Genomic DNA, 24,820 nt, shown 5'->3' with positions numbered 1-24,820 from the left:
ATGATTCATATGTTCGGTTATTTTCAATAAGAATTTCTTAATTCGAACGACGATGGGGATGGCCTCCCATCATATTAATCACCCACACAATGATGGGGTAGTGATCATAATAAATTCCATTGGCCTCTCATTTTGTGGGGTGGAGGTTTTGGAACCTCTCACTTAGTGGGGGAAGTGGTCCAATTAGTGAATTGATTGAGTGAATTGATAAGGAGTGAAGGGGATTTGACCCAACCCCCTCCTCGGGTCTCACTAATGGTGACCAAGATGAGGTCTTTGTGACGCATGTCTGTGATACAACCGAGGTTGTGACCCAAGACTCCTAGAAGAGGCCGGTGATGTACTCAAATCACGGGATTCATACGAGTATTGGTCCCATGGATATTCCAAGGTGTAAGAGACAAAGGTATTTAGAGTGGCTTCAATACAAATGAACCTTCAATGGAAGGAGTTTACCTCTTGTTCGAGGATTGGACTAAGATGAATTAGTCTTGAAGGATTGATATTATTTGGCATTTGTCTTTCTTATGTGTATGAAAATACAATGAATGACAAGGAAAGAAAAAAAATTAAACCATCTCTACCGAGACTGAGTCGTAGGGTGGTAGTAGGTTGGATATTACAAGAAGGATGGATCCAAGATTGAGTCTCCATGTTGAAATTATATTGCATGTCATTAATCTAAAGTTCCTTAGTAATTAGAAAAATTTATTTTGACCGCCTTGGGTTCAGAGGAGAGGCCGTTTGGATCCCAATTCAAAGCCAGCCTCTCATGATGGGCAGTGCAGTATCTCATGAGTGATGAGTGGTGCCCAAAGAGGGAGGGTTGTGCTAGGCCCTCATAAAAATTCAAAGGTTCAACCCTAAGGCTCCAAAATTCTTGTGAGAAAGAGTCCTTAAGATAAGAAGTGTTTCATATGATCTAAGAGCTTTGATAATAAAGCTCTTAGATCATATAAAAAAATAATGAGGACAATGACCTAAAAACCTTCTAATGATTCAGACTTTGTAAAACCTTTAATACTTTACTTATTGTATCAGAAATAGCCTTATCTTCTACATCTACAAAGGCTCTTACCTTAAAACTTTTAAGTATCTTTATTGTCATAAGCAACCAAGTTGAATCATATATGAGATGAACCACTTTAAACAACTTTGCGTGTGTGCGCGCGCACGCGTGTGTGTGTGTGTGTGTGTGGAGAGCCAGCATGTACTCTCCAATTTGCTAATAAATAGTGATTCATGATATAAGAGCATAGCCTTGGCCCCCATCAATATGTCATTTTGTGTCTCCAACTTGATGTGTAAGATTGTCCTATTTTCAATGAAGGTGGCCAAGGCTTGGGAACTAAGGCACTCCAAGATAGGAGCTTCTAATATGGTCCCTAATGTTAAGGGATCATGTCCAACTTGTGGTGATGGCATGTTATGTGTTTGAGGAAGAGCATAGTCCTTCATTTATTTGTGTGTTTGGGGAAGAGCATAATAATCCTTCATTTATTTATGTGCTATCAAGTTTATTTTGATAAATATTACTTTGTGTGTAGTTGTAAAACAAAAAAATAATAATCAAAGTTCATGGATGATGTTATGAGAGTCTCATGGGCTAGACGCATGTTTGGTGCTAGTGGGGTCACATGAAAAGTGCTAGTCACATGTGCTGTGATAGGTACATGGGTCCTTTTTCATGAATAGATTGATGTGATGTATGACTTTATTACTTTTCTAGACTTCCTTAAAATTTAACCTTGTAAATATAATACTTGATTATGGAATTAAATATCTCTCTTGATCTCTCTAGATCTCCATGGCTATGACTAGTCTTCTGTAAAATAGCGTTGAACCTCAAAGCCTCACAAAACATTCACAATGTAAAGGTTTATATTTATATGCATACACACACTTGTGAGTGTATGCATATTTTTGGGAGGGGGGTTGACTTTGTGTGTGTGTGTGTGTGTGTGTGTGTGTGTGTGTGTGTGTGTGTGTAAAGGTTTATATTTATATGCATACACACACTTGTGAGTGTATGCATATTTTTGGGAGGGGGGTTGACTTTGTGTGTGTGTGTGTGTGTGTGTGTGTGTGTGTGTGTGTGAGAGAGAGAGAGAGAGAGAGAGAGAGAGAGAGAGGAGAGAGAGCTTGAGGCAGTTACTCTTTAAGAAGAAATTCTCCTATCACCTACATTTGATCCCTTGCATAAAAACTCCTTTTATACTTTTTTTGAGACATTTTAGGACCTCTAAGTGTATAAATTATCCTTTTAACTAGAGTGTCTAATGTATGTATAAATTCTCCTTTAAATACTAGTGTCTAATGTATGTAAATCCTCTGTTGGGAATCAATGCTCTACCCTCATCAATCTCCCTCTTCAATATCACTCTGTAGGTGATGGGTTTATGAGGAGCAGTTGTATTAAGCACACTCCCCAGTTTAGACAACACTAGCACACTCCCTAGTTTAGACACCAAAGTGTTGAGTACACTCCCCAGATTATTAAGAGTAGTCATTGTCTTGAGCACACTCCCCAGTTTAGATACTAGTTGTTGACCATATGTGGCTGGATTATTACAAGATAGCTTATATAAAGTTGGCACCCAAGTAGGATGCATGATGCTGCCCTCTTGGGTGAAAGGAGATCTTCCTAAGATACCTTAAATGGTTTTAAAAGCTATGTTAAGACCTTAGGTATCCATTGTAGTCTAATATGATCTCAGTCTTGTGATGTGGTTTGCTTGGTCCATATGGATGCCGACATAGGCCAACCTATGATATGACTAACCCTTGATGCTATAAGTCATCTTCCTATATATTTGACATCCCACATGTTTACTACTATTGTATACATATATTTAAGACACCTAATTACTTTAAAGGAGACCTATAAATACACCTTTGTATACATAGTTTACATAAGAGTGTTTATTGTTGTTTATATATATTTTGGACACCCCACTTGTATACATACCCTAAAAAAACATATAAAAACCCCTTGTATACATTGTATATTGCATGATTTTATAATATTGTACTAGTTAACCCATGGGATATCATACATTTATAAAACGTGGATGCCACGAGAGAGAGAGAGAGAGAGAGAGAGAGAGAGAGAGAGAGAGAGAGAGAGAGAGAGAGAGGGTATAGCAAGATCTTTAGGCACTTAAATAATCTCTCTTTTTTCTTACTAAACAAGGTTATTAAAACTAGCATATATTGCCTCTAACAAGGTACGTCAATAAATGCTTAAAGGAGAATGGTGGCGAAATTTAAATTAAATCATATAGCTTTATCAATATAGCTTGGTGGTGAAATTTAAACTTAATCATCATTATACATGTATGCCAGTTTAGCAAGGTCCTCCCCCTTTGAACCTAATGATGTGGTGACTTATTAAGGTATTAAGCATGTGTCTAGATGGAAAAACATGTTCACAAAGCGAGCACAAGGGAAAAACATGTTCACAAAGCGAGCACAAGGGATGTACCCATGTGTCTAGACATGTGCCTAGATGAAACTTGTTCACAAAGGGGGCGCAAAGGATGTACCCAAGGCCTTAAAAGTAATAAGTACTTTGACCTACCTAGGCCGATTAACAATAGATGCCTAACAATATTGTTCAACTAGAAGTAACTTTCCACTTTATAGCCTAACATATGAATAGTTGGACTAGTGTAACTTTCTAAAATACATATGCCAGTATTTTATTTTATTTTTGTTCATGAATAGAGTGCCAACTTGTAGGATTTTTTTGGACTGCCAACCTTCACCTGCACCCACTTGAGGTAGGGGGACACTTGTGAACCCCACCCTTACTAATACATTTACCTAAAGTAAATAATATGAGTCTATTTTTACCTTAACTTTCTAAAACATAGGTTTTAGATGTGTGAGGCTATTTTTTACCTTCCCTTTCTAAAAGGTATATTATAGATGTATGGGGATATTTTCTTGTGGTGGAAAAATCAACTAAAATTGATTTATTCTTATTTTGATATGTTCATGTGCTCTCTCTCTCTCTCTCTCTCTCTCTCTCTCTCTCTCTCTCTCTCTCTCAATCTCTCTCTCTCTCTCTTACACACACACACACACACACACACACACTTATAATTTTTTTTTGGAAACTATGACTAGTAAAGTATCCAATAGCCAAAAACTTTTACTATCACTAGTAAAGTGTCCAATAGCCAAAAAAATTTAGAAGTAATAATAGAAGACATGCAACCTAAATTTATAAATGTGTAAGAAAATCTACGTGTTTGTTGAAGGTAGCTTGTGTAGTGTTTATTGAAAAGCTACATGTTTAATGAAGACAACTTATGTAGTATCTTAGTAGACTATATAATGAGGAACAACAATATAAGTGTTATGGTTAATTTTATTCTTTTTTTGGTTTTCCTAGCAGGTCATTTTAAATAGTATGCAATATTTGCTTAGGAAAAAATTTTTAATAAAAAAATATAGGTTTTGGAAAATATATGTCTAGGTTTTATACTCTTGCAAGATCTCTCTCTCTCTCTCTCTCTCTCTCTCTCTATATATATATATATATATATATATATATATATATATATATATATATATATATATATATATATATAAAATTGAGATCTTGCATACATAAGAAGTTGTTTTGTGAAGGTGAAAGAAGAGATGAAGAAAGACTTACACCAGACAATTAGCAGCATATCAAGAGAGTGGTTAAGGAAGATTTGAGAGAGCACATCAAATATGTACTTAAGGAAAATGAATTAGGGTAGCCAAAGGTGCTTCAAAACCATGGTAAATGGATGGAGATTAGAAGGGATACTTAAGTGATCAATCGTATAAAGCCGTGCCAATAATCGACTGAGAGCTAGTATTTGCAAAAGTTTCACGTGAAGTAATGGTGAAGCAATCACTTATCGCACGAAATTTGATAAGTTTAGGGTTCTAAAATAGTTAAACAAGCATGAAGTCACAAACATTGGAATCGACCTTGGTGCAACTCAAGTAGCAGAATGCATAATTATCCAAAGTCAAGGTAGCTAAGAAACAAGGCAAGTGGGAAGTTTATTGCGAGAGGGAGCTCTGATTGAGGATTTTCCTAAGCTCAAAACCCAAGCGCAAACCGAGATGATTGGCAAATGCTTGGCATCACATATCTACTTGTGTCTCCGAGTCAATGTTTTTCTTTGGTGACTACTGCACCAAAAACTCCCTCCCTGAAACAAGTTAGCTAACTGGGCCCTAATCTCACAATTTTACCCTTTCTGTAATACACACAAGGAAACTGCCTTCCACATATTATGGGCCCGCCCAAGTGCCCAGGCACTTTGGAGAGGCTCTAGGAGGTGGCTTGAAAGTCAAGGAACCCAACACCAGTTTATCTGGAAGCAAGCCCTACTGGGCGATGTAAAGCACCTCAACCTTGCCTTGGCAACCATCTGGCCATGGATTCACTATGACGTTCTCTATCAGCTCTAAATATCTAGAAATCAGTTAGTATTTCATCAATAGTGCCCACACATACAACGCCCGAAGTGGAAGACAGATACTTCTTTAGCTGAACTAAGGATTCTCACAGACCCTTACAGCTTAGAGCTCTTGGACAATGCTAAAGCATAGCTGCTATGACTTTTTGCTAGTGTTGCCACAGACGATATTTAGTCTTTCGTTGTAATTAAATCTTATTAATATAAATACGTCTTCTCTCACAAAAAAAAACTTATATATACTCTAAAGGAGACATATAACAACCCCCTTGTATACATTGTATATTTCATGTGATATCATAGATTTATAAAAAGTGGATGCCGAGAGAGAGAGAGAGAGAGAGAGAGAGAGAGAGAGAGAGAGAGAGAGAGAGAGAGAGAGAGAGAGAGAGAGAGAGATCTTTAGACACTTAAATACTCTCTTTTTTTCCTTACTAAACAAGGTTATTAGAACTAGTGTATATTGCCTCTAACAAGGCAAGTCAATAAATGCTCAAAGGAGAATGGTGGTGAAAGTTAAACTAAATCATATAGCTTTATCCCCCTTTGAACCTAATGATGTGGTGTGTTATCAATGTATTAAGCATGTGTCTAGATGGAAACACATGTTCACACGGGGGGCACAAAGGATGTACCCATGTGTCTAAACATGTGTCTAGATGGAAACACATGTTCACAAAAGGGGCACAAAGGATGTACCCAAGGCCTTTAGAAATAAAAATTACTTTGACCAACCTAGGCCACTTAACGATAGATGCCTAACAATATTGTTCAACTAGGAGTAACTTTCCACTTTATAGCCTAACATATGAATAGTTGGACTAGTGTAACTTTCTAAAATACATATGCCTATTTTATTTTTGTTTGTGAATAGAGTGCCAACCTTCACAGGCACCCACTTGTGGTGGGGAGACACTTGTGAACCCCCACCCTTACTAATACATTTACCAAAAGGAAATAATATGAGTCTATTTTTTACCTTAACTTTCTAAAATGTAGGTTCTAGATGTGTGAGGCTATTTTCAACCTTCCCTTTCTAAAAGATAGAATATAGATGTGTGGGGATATTTTCTTGTTGAAAAGCTAAAAGCAATCAACTAAAATTGATTTATTCTTATTTTGATATGTTCATGTCCTCTGTGTGTGTGTGTGTGTATAACACACACTTATAAAAAAATTATTCTCCTTTTTTCAAAACTATCACTAGTAAAGTGTCCAATAGCCAAAAACTTTTAGAAGTAATAATAGAAGACATGCAACCTAAATTTATAAATGTGTAAGAAAATTTAAGTGTTTATTGAAGGTAGCTTCTGTAGTGTTTATTAAAAAGCTACATGTTTATTGAAGACAACTTGTGTAGTATCTTAATTGATTATCTTAATTGATTATATAATGAGCAACACCAATATAAGTGTTATGGCCATTTAATTTTATTCTTTTTTTTTGTTTTCCTAGAAGGCCATCTTAAATAGTATGTAATATTTGCTTAGGAAATTTGTTTTTTAATAAAAACTATAGGTTTTGGAAAATATATGTCTAAGGCTTTATACTCTTGCAAGATCTCTCTCTCTCTCTCTCTCTCTCTCTCTCTCTCTCTCTCTCTCTCTCTCTCTCTCTCCCCCCCCTCTCTCTCTCTCTATATATATATATACATAATTGAGATCTTGCATAAATAAGAAGTTGTTTTGCGAAGGTGAAAGAAGAGATGAAGAAAGGTAGATAATTAGCAACATATCAAGAGAGTGGTTAAGGACGATTTGAGAGAGCACATCAAATCTGCAGTTAAGGAAAATGACCACATGGCCACATGGCCGCCGCCAGGTGATTCTCTCTCTCTCTCTCTCCCTCGCAAACTTAAGTCAAGACGGCATGGTGTGTACATGTTAATATGATTCTCTCTCTCCCTCCCCTCTTTCTCTCTCTCTCTCTCTCTCTCCTTCCTTGAATAGAGTACTTCTCTCTCTCCTTCCTTGAATAGAGTACTTCTCTTCTCTATCTCTATATTATCTTAAGGAAGAGTTTCACAGAGCTACCACATGGCAAGAATTTGGAGGTTTGGGAAGGGGAGGAGGAGGTTTGGGTAGAATTTGATTTTGGAAGCCTCAAAAGACGTGCGAAGCATGGGTTCCCAACTAGTATTATCTTAAGGAAGAGTTTCACGAAGCTGCCACATGGTAAGAATTTAGAGGTTCTTGAAGGGGAGAAGAAGGTTTGGATAAAATTTGATTTTGGAAGCCTGAAAAGAAGTGCGAAGCATGGGTTCCCAACTAGTGTTTGTAAATGTGATGAGTTTGCGTAAAGTGCATAGACGATCACTGACTCACTATAATGTTAGATCCCACTGACCACTTAGGAAATTGAGAAGGACGTGCTTGATGTGGGAAGGACCACTTGCTTGTCTACATTTTCAAATTGAAAATTTCTCTACTTAAACTAGCTTATTTTAAGTAGGAGCCAGCATTAGAGTGATCTTAACTCTTCTAATCCTTATCTAAACATGTTTTTTGACAAGTTTTTTTTGCTTGCGTTAAGAGCTTTTTTTTCTTTTCTTAATATGATTAAGAAAAATAATCTTTATTTTTATTGTCAATTTTAATTATCCAAAAACGAGCGTCAAGCCTTTTCCAAGGATTGACGCCTTATAATATCACAGCATTTCTCACAGTTACAGATCCTTATAATCATCTTCTCGCAGCCTTTGAAGCTCCTAAACTCATCCTACTCTAGCTCTTTGCAGCAACTTAGTGCCCAAGAATATACAAAATTTCTTGGTTTTCATTTGTCTTGTTTCAATTCTAAACCTGTACGTGTGCTGAATTAAGCTTTGATTAACTACAAGCTTTGCTAGCATTTGTGATTATAAGCTGCTTAGTGTGGTGAAAGCTTTGATTAAATATAAGAAATGGGCAGTGAAGAGGGCAAATCTGCCTCTTTGTTAGCTCCTGATGAGAGCTCATCTTTCATATCTGAGCTTCCATTGAAGAGTATACCAGGCAGTTATGGGCTGCCTTACTTTGGGGCCATCAAAGACAGGCTTGATTTTTTCTGGTTTCAAGGTGAGACAGAGTTCTGGGTCTCCAGGATGAAGAAATACAAGAGCACAGTTTTCAGAGTTAATGTTGCCCCCAGCCCCCCTGGCTTCCCCACCAGCAAGGTCATCATGCTCCTTGATCAGAAAAGCTTCCCCATCCTCTTTGATGTCACCAAGGTAATATACTTAATCACCTCCCCTTCATTCCCATTCCTTAATCCTTTCATTAAACTAGAAAAATCTTGTACTTGGCTTCCTTGATTTGATATCAATCCTTCTTTAATATATTTCTTCAACATAGAATTCATCCTTAAAAGAAAAAATTTAGAGGAAAATGTCCATTTATTGTCTCTGGCTTGAGATTCATCAAGGTTTTTTTCTTTTCTTTTCTTTGAGTAGATCCACCTGTAGCGTGGTGGCATTGGTTGCCCGCCCAAGGCTGTTTTATGTGCCCGCCCGAAGGCGAATAGATCTTGTGGCCGCGACCACAACACCAAGGGTTGGTCAGTGGGGATTGAACTCAGGACCTCTTCATCTGAGTTCTAAGGCTGCATCACTTGGGCTAAGCATCCATTGGCAGATTCATGATGTCATAAAAGGCTTTCAGTTTAGAAAACAATTGTAGATCATCACTAAGAGCTTGTTTGGGGATTAGTGAACATTATTTGAGTAAGTTTAGCTCATAAGTAGGAGCTTTTTGAGTAGTAATTAAGCAAGATTTTAGCTCATGATGAGTAGCACCTTCCCTATCTCTATTAGATGTCACCAAGTTAAATTTCCTACACAGTTAATCTAATAATTACAGGAAAGAGATGGGCATCTTTCAAACTAATCTGAAAATTGGGGATAATTAAGATTATAATTATCATAGCTTGCTTTTGGCACATTCGTCTTGGAGAACTAACTTGATGGCGTTTGTTTTGCACATAGGTGGTGAAAGGTTTCAGCTTTAGCTTCCAAACGGAGATGCATGTATGCATGCATATGTATGTCGATGTCGGGTCAGAAATTGAATGCAAAAATGTCCCATTCTTCATTAGCAGCGGATTTAAATGTATGAATGTATACACGGATCCACATGTGTGTACATGCACATTATATATGTGTACGTATGGATGGGTATGTGCATGCTGAAGTTGCCTTGGTTGATTTTAGTTTTCACATCTTTTGTTCTTGATTGGAAGTAGATTTTATGTATATGTATGTGTGTATATGCACAGATATATGTATGTACACACGTGTGTATGTATATCCCCATGAATCTTCAACAGAAACCATTTTCTACTTAATCAAGTACTTGTTGGGTTCTCAGTTTTTATTATCTGGATATTATTAGGGTTCTTTTTCTGAAAAGATGTTGCTTTGTTTTCTGAAACAAAGTTGCAATAGCTGAGCATATGACAGAATTGGGTTGCAAAATGTGCACTTAAATTCGGCGATGCTAAAAAATTCTGTGTGACACTGCTTTTTTTTTAAATGGGGATGGTGGGTGTGTGCATGAGTGCAGGTGGAAAAGAAGAATTTGCTTCTAGCCAACTACATGCCAAGCACTTCATTCTACGGCGGGATCCGACCGTGCGTGTATTTGGATCCCTCTGAGGATAGGCACACAAGGATCAAGTCATTCATCATGGACCTCATCAAGCTGAATGCCAGCAAGTGGATCCCAGAAATGGAGAAGGCAACAGCCGAGATCTTCCCTGAATGGGAGAGTGCGATGAAGAAGAAGGGCAAGGCAAAAGTGAACGCACAGACAGGTCAAGTGGCATGCAATGTGCTGATAAGGGCCATTGTGGGCAGAGACCCTGTGGCTGAAGGCGAGCACAGCCTCAAAACACATGGCCCCTTCTTGTTCCAAGCATGGACCGGGCCCCAGCTTTCCCCCATTGCCAGCGCCGGTCTCCCCCACATGCTAGAAGAGCTCCTGATACATACCTTCCCCATCCCTGCCTTCTTTGTCTCTATCTTCTACAGAAGACTTGTGAAGTTCTTCGAGACGTACGGCACCGAGCTCCTCGACATGGCGGAGATCAAGTACGGCATCGACCGACATGATGCCCTGCATAACATCATCTTCTTCATGGGGTTCAATGCCTTTGGGGGGCTCAACCTGTTCTTCCCCACCATGATTGGCCATGTGGGGGGAGGAGGCCACAAGCTACATGAGGCGCTGGCGACGGAGGTTCGGGAAGCGATGGAGATGGAGGGTGGAGGGAAGCTGACGGTGGCGGCGATAAACAAGATGGAGCTGGTGAAATCGACGGTGTACGAGTGTTTGAGGATGTCGCCGCCGGTGCCGTACCAGTACGGGAGGGCGAAGGAGGATATGGTGATAGAGACGTATGATGCGAGGTATGAGGTGAAGAAGGGGGAGCTGATAGGGGGGTGCCAGCCGGTGGCAACGAGGGATCCGAGGGTGTTTGAGGAGGCAGAGGTGTTCATAGCGGAGAGGTTTGTGGGGGAGGAGGGGAGGAAGCTGTTGAAGTATGTGGTGTGGGGGAATGGGCCGGCGGATGGGCATGCATCAGTGGCCAACAAGCAGTGCGCCGCCGCCGACCTGGTGCCCTTCCTGTCGCAGACGTTGTTGGCATGCCTCTTCCTCAGATACGACTCCTTCACCACCTTCAAGCCCACCGTGCAAGGCAACCGCATCACCGTCCACTTCTCCTCCCTCAACAAGGCCGCCTGATCATCCTTCACCCTCCCACCACACACACCACACCGCCATGCCCAATACGCTCCCTGTAAATAAATGTCCCCTTTGCCGCGTGCTTTTTTTACTACATGCTTTCTATTTGATGTATCATCATGTACCATTTTTTACGCACTTCTTTTTTTATTATTATTTTTTGCTTTATTTCTTTAGCAAGAAGCAATTTTACATATCCAATGTCCCTTGCTCAAAGCATCAGGATAATACATTTCACCAACTTGTATATATACTCCAATGGGACAACCCAACGACCTAGGGGATGTGCCGTGTGGAATCCAAACTGGGTTTACAGTCTCCTTTGTCTAGCAACAAAGCCTTTGCTCTCGTACTGTGCCTTCAACAAAACAGATTGGGTCAAGGTAGATAAACTGTTCATGGATTTTTTGTGGAGAATGTTGATCACAAGGGTTGGCATGCATTCCGTGGAAGCAAGTATGCTTGCCCAAGCAGAAAGGTGGATTGGGAATCACTAACATGACTATGAATGCCAAGATCCTTACACTCAAGTGGTTGCAGAGAATTGAAACTTCTCAACCTTGGGGGGTAATAATTAGACACTTCATTCAACATGCTAAGGGGTTGCAAAGACAATGGCTGAACTTGTCGTGGCGGCACAGGCTCATTACTACGAGTAAATGTAAAATCAAACATTGAGCCTTAGTGCAAGGATTGGTGGTGGGATGGCAAGAAATCATTCATCACTTCTCGGAGGATCCATCAACGACCTCTCACTCAAGATAGAGCCCTAAGAAAAAGCATCTAGTAGACACTATGTAACATGGAGGGTGGTAAGTTGCAGGCACGCTAAAAAGGCACACAAACTCCACAAGAAGGGCATACAAACATGGAATGATTTGCAGGATAATAGATTGACAGAATGGCTTGATTGGAAATACATTGCTTGACAGTTTGACCTATCCAATTCATCCTTATCAGTGCTTCAAGTTGTTACTAAGGCACTTCCCCCATGATGGTCGACTGCTATTAGTCTGAAGCTAGAGAATTGGTTTGTTGCGAAGTGGGCATTGGACATAGGGAAACCACTCCTAGATATGAAAGAAACTGATATTCACATTTGCCAAGCCAATTGGTTTGGCAGACTAGGCCACAAGTGGAATCTACCCAATACTGTGGAAACATGAGCTTGATGCACAGATGCGATATGTGGTTGTGCGAGTCAATGTTTTTCTCTGGTGACCATTGCACCAAAAACTCCTTACTTGAGAGAAGTTAGCTAATCGGACCCTAGTCTCACGGTTATACCCTTTTTGTAATACATACAAGGAAACTACCTTCCACATATTCTGGGCCTACCCAAGTGCCCGTGCGTTGTGAAGAGGCACCAAGAGGTGGCTTGAAAGTCCAGGAGCCCAACACCAGCTTACGTGGAAGCGAGCCTTGCTGGGTGATGTAAAGCACTTGCCTAGGTAACCATTTGGCCATGGATTCGCTTTACGGCATTCTCTATCAACTCTGGATATCTAGAAATCAGTTAGTATTTCATCAGTGCCCACACATGTGACACCCGAAGTCGAAGATAGATACCTTTTTAGTTGAACTACTTACAGCTCAGAGCTCTTGGATAGATACCTTTTTAGTTGAACTACTTACAGCTCAGAGCTCTTGGATAATGCTAAAGCGTAGCTGCTATGACTTTTTGCTTGTGTTGCCACAAGCATTATTTAGTCTTTTATTGTAATTACATCTTTATTAATATAAATACATCTTCTCTCGCAAAAAAAACTTGTATGTATATAACAACCCCTTGTATACATTGTATATTTTATGTGATATTATAAATTTATAAAAAGCAAATGCTGAGAGAGAGAGAGAGAGAGAGAGAGAGAGAGAGAGAGAGAGAGAGAGAGAGAGAGAGTCTATCAAGATCTAGACACTTAAATACTCTTTTTTTCCTTACTAAACAAGGTTATTAAAATTAGTGTATATTGCCTCTAACAAAGCAAGTCGATAAATGCTCAAAGGAGAATGGTGGCAAATTTCAAATTAAATCATATAGCTTTATCCCCCTTTGAACCTAATGATGTGGTGTATTATCAATGTATAAAGCATGTGTCTAGACGGAAACACATGTTCAAGCAGGGGGCACAAAGGATGTACCCAAGGCCTTTAGAAGTAAAAATTACTTTGACATACCTAGGCCACTTAACAATAGATGCCTAACAATATTGTTCAACTAGGAGTATTTTGCCACTTTATAGCCTAACATATGAATAGTTGGACTAGTGTAACTTTCTAAACATATGAATAGTTGCACTAGTGTAACTTTCTAAAATGCAGATGCCAGTATTTATTTTATTTTTGTTTGTGAATATAGTGCCAACTTGTAGGATTTGTTTGGGTTACCAACCTTCAACTGCACCCACTTGAGGTGGGGAGGACGCTTGTGAAGCCCCTTACTAATACATTTACCAAAAGTAAATAATATGAGTCTATTTTTTACCTTCACTTTCTAAAAGGTAGATTTACACGTGTGAGGCTATTTTTCACCTTCACTTTCTAAAAGGTTTATTATAGATGTGTGTGGATATTTTCTTCTCGAAAAGCTAAAAGAAATCAACTAAAATTGATTTATTGTTGTTTTCATATCTTCATGTCCTCTCTCTCTCTCTCTCTCTCTCTCTCTCTCTCTCTCTCTCTCCATAATTGAGACCTTGCATACATAAGAAGTTGTTTTTTAAAGGTGAAAGAAGAGATGAAGATAGACTTGCACTAGACAAAAAGCAGCATATCAAGAGTGGATAAGGAAGATTTACGAGAGCACATCAAATCTGTAGTTAAGGAAATGAATTAAGGTGCTTCAAAATCATGGTAAATATGGAGATGAGAGGGGATACTTAAATGATCAATTGTATAAAACCGTACCAATAATCGATTGGGAGGTAGTATTTGTTCACATGAAGTAATTGTGAAGCAATCACTTATCGTATGAAATTTGAGAAGTTTAGGGTTTTAAAATAGTCAAACAAGCAACATTGGAATCAAACTCAAGTAGAAGAATGCATAATTGTCCAAAGTCAAGGTAACTGAGAAAGAAGGCAAGTGGGCAGTCTATCTTGAGAGAGAGCTCTCATTGAGGATTTTCCTAAGTTCAAACCTAAACGCAAACCGAGATGATTGGGAATTGGTTTTATGCTTAGCATCACAAATCTGCTAGTTGAGTAGTAGGATGTTTTCTTCTGCTAGAGCACAGATTTAAGTCAAGAATGGCATGGTGTGTACATGCACGTGCTTAAGTTCATAGAATTAGTCCTTTCCGCATCAATTGCACTAGTAAAGATTCTCAATTTTCTAAGTGGTCGGTGGGATCCAACATTTGGATCTACCCACCACTCTTTTCAAGTTGGATATTGGTTTTACACCCCATTTACAAACAAGAGAAGTAATCTATTCAAGGGGGGGGGGGAGAGAGAGAGAGAGAGAGAGAGAGTCAAACCATAATGTACATTTTCAAATGTTCTCTATAAAATCTTGATATTAATATTACATATGTACGTACCTGTACTGCTTCAATTTTGATAAATTTTCTTAAACCCTTTGTACGAGCTTTTTTTTCTCTTAATATGATTAATATAAATCATCTTTATCTTTATCTTTATTTTTATTGTCAATTTTAACTATAAAAAACAAAATGTTTACTACTATAATAGTGTCAAGCCTTATAATATGATTTCTCGAAGCTTAGCATTGTACCTTAATTTCTCTTAGAGCCCGAGTAGAAGCCTTATAATATCACAGCATTTCTCACAGTTATAGATCCTTATAATAATCTTCTCAGAGCCATTGAAGCTCCTAAACTCATCTTACTCTAGCTCTTTGCAACAACTTAGTGTCCCAAAATATACATAATTCCTTGGTTTTAATTTGTCTTGTTTGAGTCCTTGGAAGAGCATAGTCCTTCATTTATTTGTGTGTTTGGGGAAGAGCACAATAATCCTTGGGTGAAGGGAGATCTTCCTAAGATACGTTAGCTAGGTAGAAAAGCTATGTTAAGACCTTAGGTATCAATTGTAGTCTAATATGGTCCTAGTCTTGTGATGTGGTTTCCTTGGTCCATATGGATGTCGACATAAGCCAACCTATGATATGACTAACCCTTGATACTATAAGTCATCTTCCTATATATTTGACACCCCACATGTTTACTACTATTGTATACACATATTTAAGACACCTACATACTTTAAAGGAGACTTATAAATACACCTTTGTATACATAATTTACATAAGAGTGTATATTGTTTTTTACATATATTTTGGACACCCCACTTCTATACATACTCTTAAGGAGACATATAACAACCCCTTGTATACATTGTATATTGCATGATTTTATAATACTCTACTAGTTAACTCATGTGATATCATACATTTATAAAAAGTGGATGCCGAGAGAGAGAGAGAGAGAGAGAGAGAGAGAGAGAGAGAGAGAGAAGGTATAGCAAGATCTTTAGAGACTTAAATACTCTCTCTTTTTTCTTTTTAAACAAGGTATAGCAAGATCTTTAGAGAAGTAATAATAGAAGACATGCAACCTAAATTTATAAATGTGTAAGAAAATCCTAGTGTTTATTGAAGGTAGCTTGTGTAGTGTTTATTGAAAAGCTGCATGTTTAATGAAGACAACTTGTGTAGTATCTTAGTAGACTATATAATGAGAAACAATAATATAAGTGTTATGGCCATTTAATTTTGTTCTTTTTTTTTGTTTTCCTAGTAGGCCATTTTAAATAGTATGCAACATTTGCTTAGGAAAATTGTTTTTATAAAAAAAAATCGATTTTGGAAAATATATGTCTAAGGTTTTATACTCTTGCAAGATCTCTCTCTCTCTCACTCTTTCAATATACATAATTGAGATCTTGCATACATAAGAAGTTGTTTTGCGAAGAAGGACTTGCACCAGATAATTAGCAGCATATCAAGAGAGTGGTTATGGAAGATTTGAGAGAGCACATCTAATTTGTAGTTAAAGAAAATGAATTAAGGCAGCCAAAGGTACTTCGAAACCGCGGTAAATGGATGGAGATGAGAAGGGATACTTAAATGATCAATCTATAAAGCCGTGCCAATAATCGATTGGAGGTAGTATTTGCCAAAGTTTCATGTGAAGTAATTGTGGAGGAGTCACAATTTGATAAGTTTAGGGTTCTAAAATACTTAAACATGCGTAAAGGCACAAACATGGGAATTGACCTTGGTGCACCTCAAGTTGAAGAATGCATGATTATCCAATGTCAAAGAAGCTGAGAAAGAAGGCAAGTGGGCAGTCTATCTCACGAGAGGGAGCTCACATTGAGGATTTTCCTAAGCTCAAAACCCAAGCCCAAACCGAGATGATTGGCAACAAGTGGGCAGTCTATTGCGAGAGGGAGCTCTCATTGAGGATTTTCCTAAGCTCAAAACTTAAGCGCAAACCGAGATGATTGGCAATTTTGTTTTTATGCCTGGCATCACATGTTTTCTTTTGCTAGATAACATATTTAAGTCAAGAAAGGCATGGTGTTAATATATTTGAGTAGCAGGATGTTTTCTTTTGCTAGACAACATATTTTAGTCAAGATGGGCATGGTGTGGACATGTTAATATGGCTCTCTCTCTCTCTCTCTCTCTCTCTCTCTCTCTCTCTATCTATCTATATATATATATATATATATATATATATATCTCTCTCTCTCTCTCCTTTTTTTTTTCCCAAAAAACGGGCAGATATATTGATGAGAGAGAGAGAATCCGATGTTACATTGGGGGCCACGTGTCTCTCTCTCTCTCTCTCTCCTTGAATAGAGTAAAACCAATATCCAACTTGAAAAGGGCCTGGATCCCACCTACCCCTGAGGACATTGTTGCAGTTAATGTGAAAAGGACGAACTTAAGCACGTGCTTGATATTAATAATAATTGGTGCTTGATATTAATATTACATATACTTCAATTTTGACAACAAAATTTTTTTAGCCCTTTGTACCTTCTTTTTTTCTTTTCTCAATATGATTCATCTTTATTGTCAATTTTAATTAGCCGAAAACGAACTGTTTACTACTGCAATAGCTTTGTCCCTTTGTTTCTCTTGGAGCCCCAATAGAAGCCTTCCAATATCACAGCATTTCTCACAGTTACAAATCCTTATAATCATCTTCTCACAGCCATTGAAGCTCCTAAATTTTGCAGCAACTTAGTGTCCAAGAATATACAGAAATCCTCGGTTTTAATTTGCCTTGTTTCAGTTCTAAGCCTGTGTAAGTGTGCTGAATTAAGCTTTGAGTAACTACGAACTTTGCTAGCATTTGTGATTATAATCTGCTTAGTGTGGTGAAAGCCTTGATTAAATATAAGAAATGGGCAGTGGAGAGAGCAAATATGTCCCTTTGTTAACTCCTGATGAGAGCTCATCGTTATTATCTGAGCTTCCATTGAAGAGTATACCAGGCAGTTATGGACTGCCTTACTTTGGGGCCATCAAAGACAGGCTTGATTTTTTCTGGTTTCAAGGTGAGACTGAGTTCTGGGTCTCCAGGATGAAGAAATACAAGAGCACAGTTTTCAGAGTTAATGTTGCCCCTAGCCCCCCTGGCTTCCCCACCAGCAAGGTCATCATGCTCCTTGATCAGAAAAGCTTCCCCATCCTCTTTGATGTCACCAAGGTAATATACTTAATCACCTTCCCTTAATTCCCATTCATTAATGCTTTCATTAAGCTAGAAAAATCTTGTACTTGGCTTCCTTGATTTGATACCAATCCTTCTTTAATATATTTCTTGAACATAGAATTCATCCTTCAAGAAGATTTCAGAGGAAAATGTCCATACATTGTCTCTGGCTTGGAGATTCATGAAGTTTTTTTTTTTTCTTGAGTAGATCCACCTGTAGTGTGGTGATATTGGTTGCCTGGCCAAGGTTGTTTTATGTGCCCGCCGCCCGAAGGCGAATAGATCTACAACACCAAGGGGTGGTCAGTGAGGATTGAACTCAGGACCTCTTCATCTGAGTTCTAAGCCTGCATCACTTACCCATTGGCAGATTCATGATGTCATAAAAGGTTTTCAGTTTAGAAAACAATTTTAGATGTCACCAAGTTAAATTTCATACACAGTTAGTTACAGGAAAGAGATGGGCATCTTGCAAACTAATCTGCTAATTGGGGATAATTAAGATTGTAATTATCATAGCTTGCTTTTGGCATATTTGTCTTGGAGAACTAACTTGATGGCGTTTGTTTTGCACACAGCCAGTTTAAGATAAATGCAAGCTTTAGCTTCCAAATGGAGCTTTAGAGATGCATGCATGCATGCATGCATATGTATGTTGATGTTGAGTTTGATTTGGTCAGAAATTGAATGCAGTGGATTTAAATGTATGAATGTATGCACGGATCCACGTGTGTTTACATGCACATATGTGTATGTATGGATGGATATGTGCATGCTGAAGTTGCCTTGGGTTGGATTTAGTTTCACATCTTTTTGTACTTGATTACCAGTAGATTTTATGTATATGTACACTTATATGTACGTACACACGTGTGTATGTATATGTGTATATCCCCATGAATCTTCAAGTATTTGTTGGGTCCTCAAATTTTATTTTCTGCATATTACTAGGGTTCTTTTTCTGAAAAGATATTGCTTTGTTTTCTGAAACACAGTTGCAATAGCTGAGCTTGGGTTGCAAAATGTGCACTCACATTTGGCGATGCTAAAAGATTCTGTGACACTGCTTTTCTTTTAATTTAATGGGGATGGGTGGGTGGGTGCGTGTGCGTGTGCGTGTGCGTGTGTGCAGGTGGAAAAGATGAATATGCTTCTAGCCAACTACATGCCAAGCACTTCATTCTACGGCGGGATCCGACCGTGCGTGTATTTGGATCCCTCTGAGGATAGGCACACAAGGATCAAGTCATTCATCATGGACCTCATCAAGCTGAATGCCAGCAAGTGGATCCCAGAAATGGAGAAGGCAACAGCCGAGATCTTCCCTGAATGGGAGAGTGCGATGAAGAAGAAGGGCAAGGCAAAAGTGAACGCACAGACAGGTCAAGTGGCATGCAATGTGCTGATGAGGGCCATTGTGGGCAGAGACCCTGTGGCTGAAGGCGAGCACAGCCTCAAAACGCATGGCCCCTTCTTGTTCCAAGCATGGATCGGCCCCCAGCTTTCCCCCATTGCCAGCGCCGGTCTCCCCCACATGCTAGAAGAGCTCCTGATACATACCTTCCCCATCCCTGCCTTCTTTGTCTCTATCTTCTACAGAAGACTTGTGAAGTTCTTCGAGACGTACGGCACCGAGCTCCTCGACATGGCGGAGATCAAGTACGGCATCGACCGACATGATGCCCTGCATAACATCATCTTCTTCATGGGGTTCAATGCATTTGGGGGGCTCAACCTGTTCTTCCCCACCATGATTGGCCATGTGGGGGGAGGAAGCCACAAGCTACATGAGGCGCTGGCGACGGAGGTTCGGGAAGCGATGGCGATGGAGGGTGGAGGGAAGCTGACGGTGGCGGCGATAAACAAGATGGAGCTGGTGAAATCGACGGTGTACGAGTGTTTGAGGATGTCGCCGCCGGTGCCGTACCAGTACGGGAGGGCGAAGGAGGACATGGTGATAGAGACATATGATGCGAGGTATGAGGTGAAGAAGGGGGAGCTGATAGGGGGGTGCCAGCCGGTGGCAACGAGGGATCCGAGGGTGTTTGAGGAGGCAGAGGTGTTCATAGCGGAGAGGTTTGTGGGGGAGGAGGGGAGGAAGCTGTTGAAGTATGTGGTGTGGGGGAATGGGCCGGCGGATGGGCATGCATCAGTGGCCAACAAGCAGTGCGCCGCCGCCGACCTGGTGCCCTTCCTCTCGCAGACGTTGTTGGCATGCCTCTTCCTCAGATACGACTCCTTCACCACCTTCAAGCCCACCGTGCAAGGCAACCGCATCACCGTCCACTTCTCCTCCCTCAACAAGGCCGCCTGATCATCCTTGGCCCCCGCCACCCTCCCACCCCACACACACACACACACACACAACCGCTTCACCGCCCACTTCTCCACCCTCAACAAGGCCGCCTGATTACTGCCTGCAACCAAAAAAAAAAAAAACACACACACACACACACAGACACGCACTTGCCATGTTTTTTTGAGTACATTTCCATAATGCTTTATATTTATCATCATGTACCATTCACAATTCCATGTCTTTTTTATTTTATTTTTTTGCTCTCTCTTTAGCCTTGATTCAATGCAATTTTACATATCCAATGTCCATTGCTCTAAACATTATGATGAGGCTTATAGATCAACCAACACTCAGCTTTGAATGTGTAACTTGCCTTAGTCTTGTCTTTACAAAGGCAAGCCAATAAAGAAATGGGTCTATGCAGTCATCTCCAAGTCAAATGGGTCTAGCATTTGTTCATATTTCCTTCTCTGTTGTTGATCCTTTTTGTACTCATCCCCATTTAAGAGCCTTGTGTATATTTTAACTTTGTTATTTCGAAATAACTATCAAAGTGTTCTAGCAAATCGGTGAATAAAGCGTTACTCATACATTGCCAATGATGTACTAGGAAGTGGTTGAACCAAACTCAAGTATTTCCTCTTAATCATTAACTAGAGGTGGCTCTTCATAAGTGGGATGTGAAGGAAGTGGTCCTTAAAATATTTTCAACAAACTAAGTTGAAAAGAGTTGTGAATGTGCCAATGTGATGGTAGATCTAATCGATAAGGAAGATCATTAATCTTTTTGGTGACCCTAGATGATCCATAAAACTTTGATGTCATTTTTACTATTGGATTCTTCTCAACACTCTTGAGACGCCCCTTTTTAATTCTCAAGAGAACATAATCAGCTTTTTTTAAAGATATGGCTTTACGTTCTTTTGCTTTGCTTGTTTAGTATAGGCCTCGAGAGTTACATATAGCTTGGCGTGCTTCACTAAAATATTTTTTAAAATATCTAAAATTAGTGTGAGATTTTTGCACAACCTCAGGGACTTTGGTTTAAAAAGATGAGACAATCATTTGGACAGTGGGGGTAGACATAGAGGAAATATGCACAGAGTTTAGCTTCCAAAAATTGGAAGAGGATAGAATCACTAATTTCCACACCTTTCTAAATTTCTCCAAAGCCCCTTCTAATATCAATGTGGTGCCATCAACAAACTACTCTGTCACAACGGTGGGATTGGGTCCTTCAGAGGATGGAATACAAGCTTGCAGTATGACTATGGGGTTTCTTAGTCTCGTTGCCAAAGATATTCTGATCAATAAAATTACGTGTGCTAGTGTGGTTATTTTCTCTGTGTTGTTGGAGACCCTCTAACACAGTGGGATCGCCTAGACAAGATGCTAAGGGATGCTAAGTGGAGGAAGGTGGTGCATTGTAGAAGGTGACTCCATTTGGGTTCTTCGTGTATGTCCTAGAGGAGACAAAGAGTTTGATATAAAATGGGTGTGAAGCTTAGATAAAAACAAGATTTTTGGGGCACCAAGGAAACCGTGGGGATAGATAAGGCTTTGGGTTGAGGTAGGTGGAAAGTAGAAATTTAATGCAGCAAATGGAGAAATAGAATGGACCCAAGTTTGGAGATGAGGGGAGGCTTGGTTGAGCTAGGCATGATCTAGTTGTTGCCAAGCTTGCTAAGGTACATAATACAAAGTGGGGGGTGGGGTGGTCTAATGTACGATGGCGACAAGTGTTTGAGTACACTTGGGAACTCCCCCTTAGTCCAAAGCTTAAATTGTTCAGATACACGTGAGAGTGTGGGTGGTGTCATCCACAAGATGCCCACTATGTAACCTAAAACCTTCAGTATCAAAGATTTTTTTCAACCAAAAGGTTTTAAGCTGAGGCCAAATTAATAGAAGGAGATTGGATCCTGATAGGGCCAAATGGCTGGAGAAAGATATTGAGTTAAATGAATGCTGGGATGCCCTTCTAAAGTTGGGGAGAGAGAAATCACTTGGATGGGATGGACTATCTGTTAAGTTCTTCATTGCATTCTAGCCATCATTAAAGGATTTTGTATGGAGAATTTGCAGAGAAGCATTCAAGATAGGTAACTTGGATAAAGATTTAAAGGAAGGGTTGCTGAAACTCATTCCTAAACAGAATGCCTGTGACAGATCTAATCATTGGAGGCCTCTTACATTGCTGACTGTTATATACAAAATTTTGGCTAAAATCATTGCCATTAGGACTAAGGACAAATGCATCCTTTTACAACTTAACTTGGAGAAGGCCTATGACAGGGTACACTGGTCATTTGTGGCTAGAGTAATGGAAAAAATGGGGTTTGGATTCAGAATGGCCTCTTGTATATACACCCTTATTTTGGGAGGAAACTCCAAGTTATTGTGCTGAATGGGAGGGTGGTTGGGGGATTTGAGGTGAACAGGTCAGTTAGACAGGGCAGTCCACTTGCTCCTTTATTATTTGCTATTGCTTCTCACCCTTTGATTGTGGCTTTAGAACATGCCTCCACTGAGGGGAGGGTAACTGGATTAAAGTTGAGTAATGGGGAACAATTGGTCATTCAATGTTTTGTAGATGACTCCTTACTCTTTTTGAGGGTTGATAATGTTAATGTCAGATTGGCTTTAGGCATCATACAGGAGTTTGCTGATGCCTTTGGATCCAAATGTAACATCCATAAGTCTAAATTAATAAGCCTCTGAGGATAATGATTTTGATTTAGAAAGATGGGGATGTGAGGTTGTTAAGAGAGGACAAATTGTTAGATATTTAGGGATCCCTTTTGGGGTTGCGACCAACAAACAGTTAACAAACTGGGCATTGGACAGATTCTTTTTGAAACTTAAGAAATGGGAAGGTATCAGAGTCCCTTTCCATGATAGGGTGGCTATATGTAACATAGTACTGAATGCCTATATCATGTTATTGGAAAAGGACATTGGCAGAAGATTGTAAAGCCTGTAAGAGACTTTGTATGGAGGAATGCTGGGTCCAATAAAAAGGTATTTGTCTGGTTTGCCTAGGACAGACTTAGCCTGCCTAAAAGTGAAGGAGGCCTTGGTATTCTTTGTCTTCCCTCTCATACAATTGCCAGGTTGGCTTTGCTTATACCCAAGTGTCTTCAGCAGAACGAGATTTGGACAAGGATGCTAAAAGAACTAGTGGATTGCTCAGCTATTTATTTTGAAGGTATTCAACAAGGCCTTGGCTAAACGATAAACTTTTTCTCATGCTCCTCTTAAGATTACAAGGTCCCCCTTTTGCAGGATGCTTTGCACCAAATGGAAAGAGGTGTTGGAATTAATGGTTTGGTATGGATGTGGTAGGGCCTCAGGAAATTCTTTGCTATGTCTAGGGATCTAGTGGAGTCATAAGTTTAATCCTCCCTTAGATCTACAAGATCCGAGAATAGCCAAAACCCTAAACAACAAAGGATTGAGAAAGTTTTCTGATTGTTGGGATGGGGTATCAGTTGGGTGGAAGAAGCCTGAGCAGTTGGAAGTGGAACTTGGATTGTCTCATAGGGAAGGGCAACTTGTCAGACATGTATTGGATGAGGTGGATGAGGTGCAGAAAGGTTGGACTTCCACAACAGTGAATGAGTCTTACTGGTTAAGGGACTGGGTCTGGTCTAATGGATCTAAGCTGGACGGGTTCTATTGTAATAAAATTTGGAGAGTGAGCTGGAGTTCTAGCTGCTGGAGAAGGAAATGGAAGGCAATATGGGAGATTGAAATGCCCACTGGACCTTAGCATAATATGCAAAGATTATTCTAAGATGACACAAAAAAGGAGGATTTCATAAAAGGATTATGCTAATGTATCTATGGTGTTTCATCAAATAATACGAGAACCTTAGTGTGCTAAGGTATTTGTTAGATGGTATAAGAATAATAGAAAAATAAGGTGTTACATTAAATGAGCTATTGAAGTTCCCATTATATTAACCCCAGAGGACCATGAGGATTGTAGAATTCTATTCGTAATGTAGTTCCCATTATACTACCCCACAAGACCATGAGGATTGTACAATTCTATTTGTGATGTAGTAATCACTCTAATACCATGGTACTGGTGGCTATTGATAGTGTAGCTACTACAAGTGATAAAAGTTCCACCTTTATATGTATAGGGAAAAAAATCCCAATGCAAGTTTAACGAGTCTCTCGGGGTTTGGCTCTAATAAATGTTTTGGTGGCTTAGATCATATCTTTGACTACGTCCCAAGGAGATAATAATTTGGTGAGATGAAGTTTGGAGGATTTGTTTAGACAAGATTAATGCAAAATGCATCCATCCAAAGCTCAAGCCTCAAGCGAGGCATAGCAATAGGTGAATAAGTGCTCAAAAAAAATGGCATTCTAGTGTATTTGTAGAGGCCAGAAATGGAGAAAAATCGGCTGAGATTTTAAGCAACCCTTATTTTAAGGAATGATAATATATATATATATATATATATATATATATATATATATATAACTTATAGCTCTTATTTTAAGGAATGATTATATATATATATATATTATATATATATATATATATATATTAGTTATAAAACAGGCATATCGTAGAGATTTCCGAAACAAAAAGGGGATAAAAATAAAATTAATGAGATTCCAC

General features: G+C 39.2%; 2 protein-coding genes across 2 annotated transcripts; both read left to right on the top strand.

Moving 5' to 3' along the window:
• The first annotated feature begins 8,087 nt into the window (after positions 1–8,087).
• Positions 8,088–11,359, top strand: LOC147630086 (divinyl ether synthase CYP74M3-like). The gene is made up of 2 exons (XM_086811707.1): positions 8,088–8,679; positions 10,010–11,359. The coding sequence occupies exons 1-2, from the start codon at positions 8,374–8,376 to the stop codon at positions 11,189–11,191; spliced, it is 1,488 nt and encodes a 495-aa protein (XP_086667833.1). The 5' UTR covers positions 8,088–8,373; the 3' UTR covers positions 11,192–11,359.
• A 5,879-nt stretch (positions 11,360–17,238) lies between these two features.
• On the top strand, positions 17,239–20,452 carry LOC147630085 (divinyl ether synthase CYP74M3-like). Its single transcript, XM_086811706.1, has 2 exons — positions 17,239–17,876; positions 19,015–20,452. Exons 1-2 carry the CDS (start codon positions 17,571–17,573, stop codon positions 20,194–20,196), a joined length of 1,488 nt encoding a protein of 495 aa, XP_086667832.1. The 5' UTR covers positions 17,239–17,570; the 3' UTR covers positions 20,197–20,452.
• Positions 20,453–24,820: the final 4,368 nt, after the last annotated feature.

Source organism: Cibotium barometz, chromosome 17 (genome assembly GCF_041138505.1).
Source record: "Cibotium barometz isolate CiBa-2024 chromosome 17, ASM4113850v1, whole genome shotgun sequence".
NCBI classification, from domain to species: domain Eukaryota; kingdom Viridiplantae; phylum Streptophyta; class Polypodiopsida; order Cyatheales; family Cibotiaceae; genus Cibotium; species Cibotium barometz.
The sequence above is the reverse complement of the archived record's forward strand: the minus strand, read 5'-3'. Positions and strand labels throughout refer to the sequence as shown.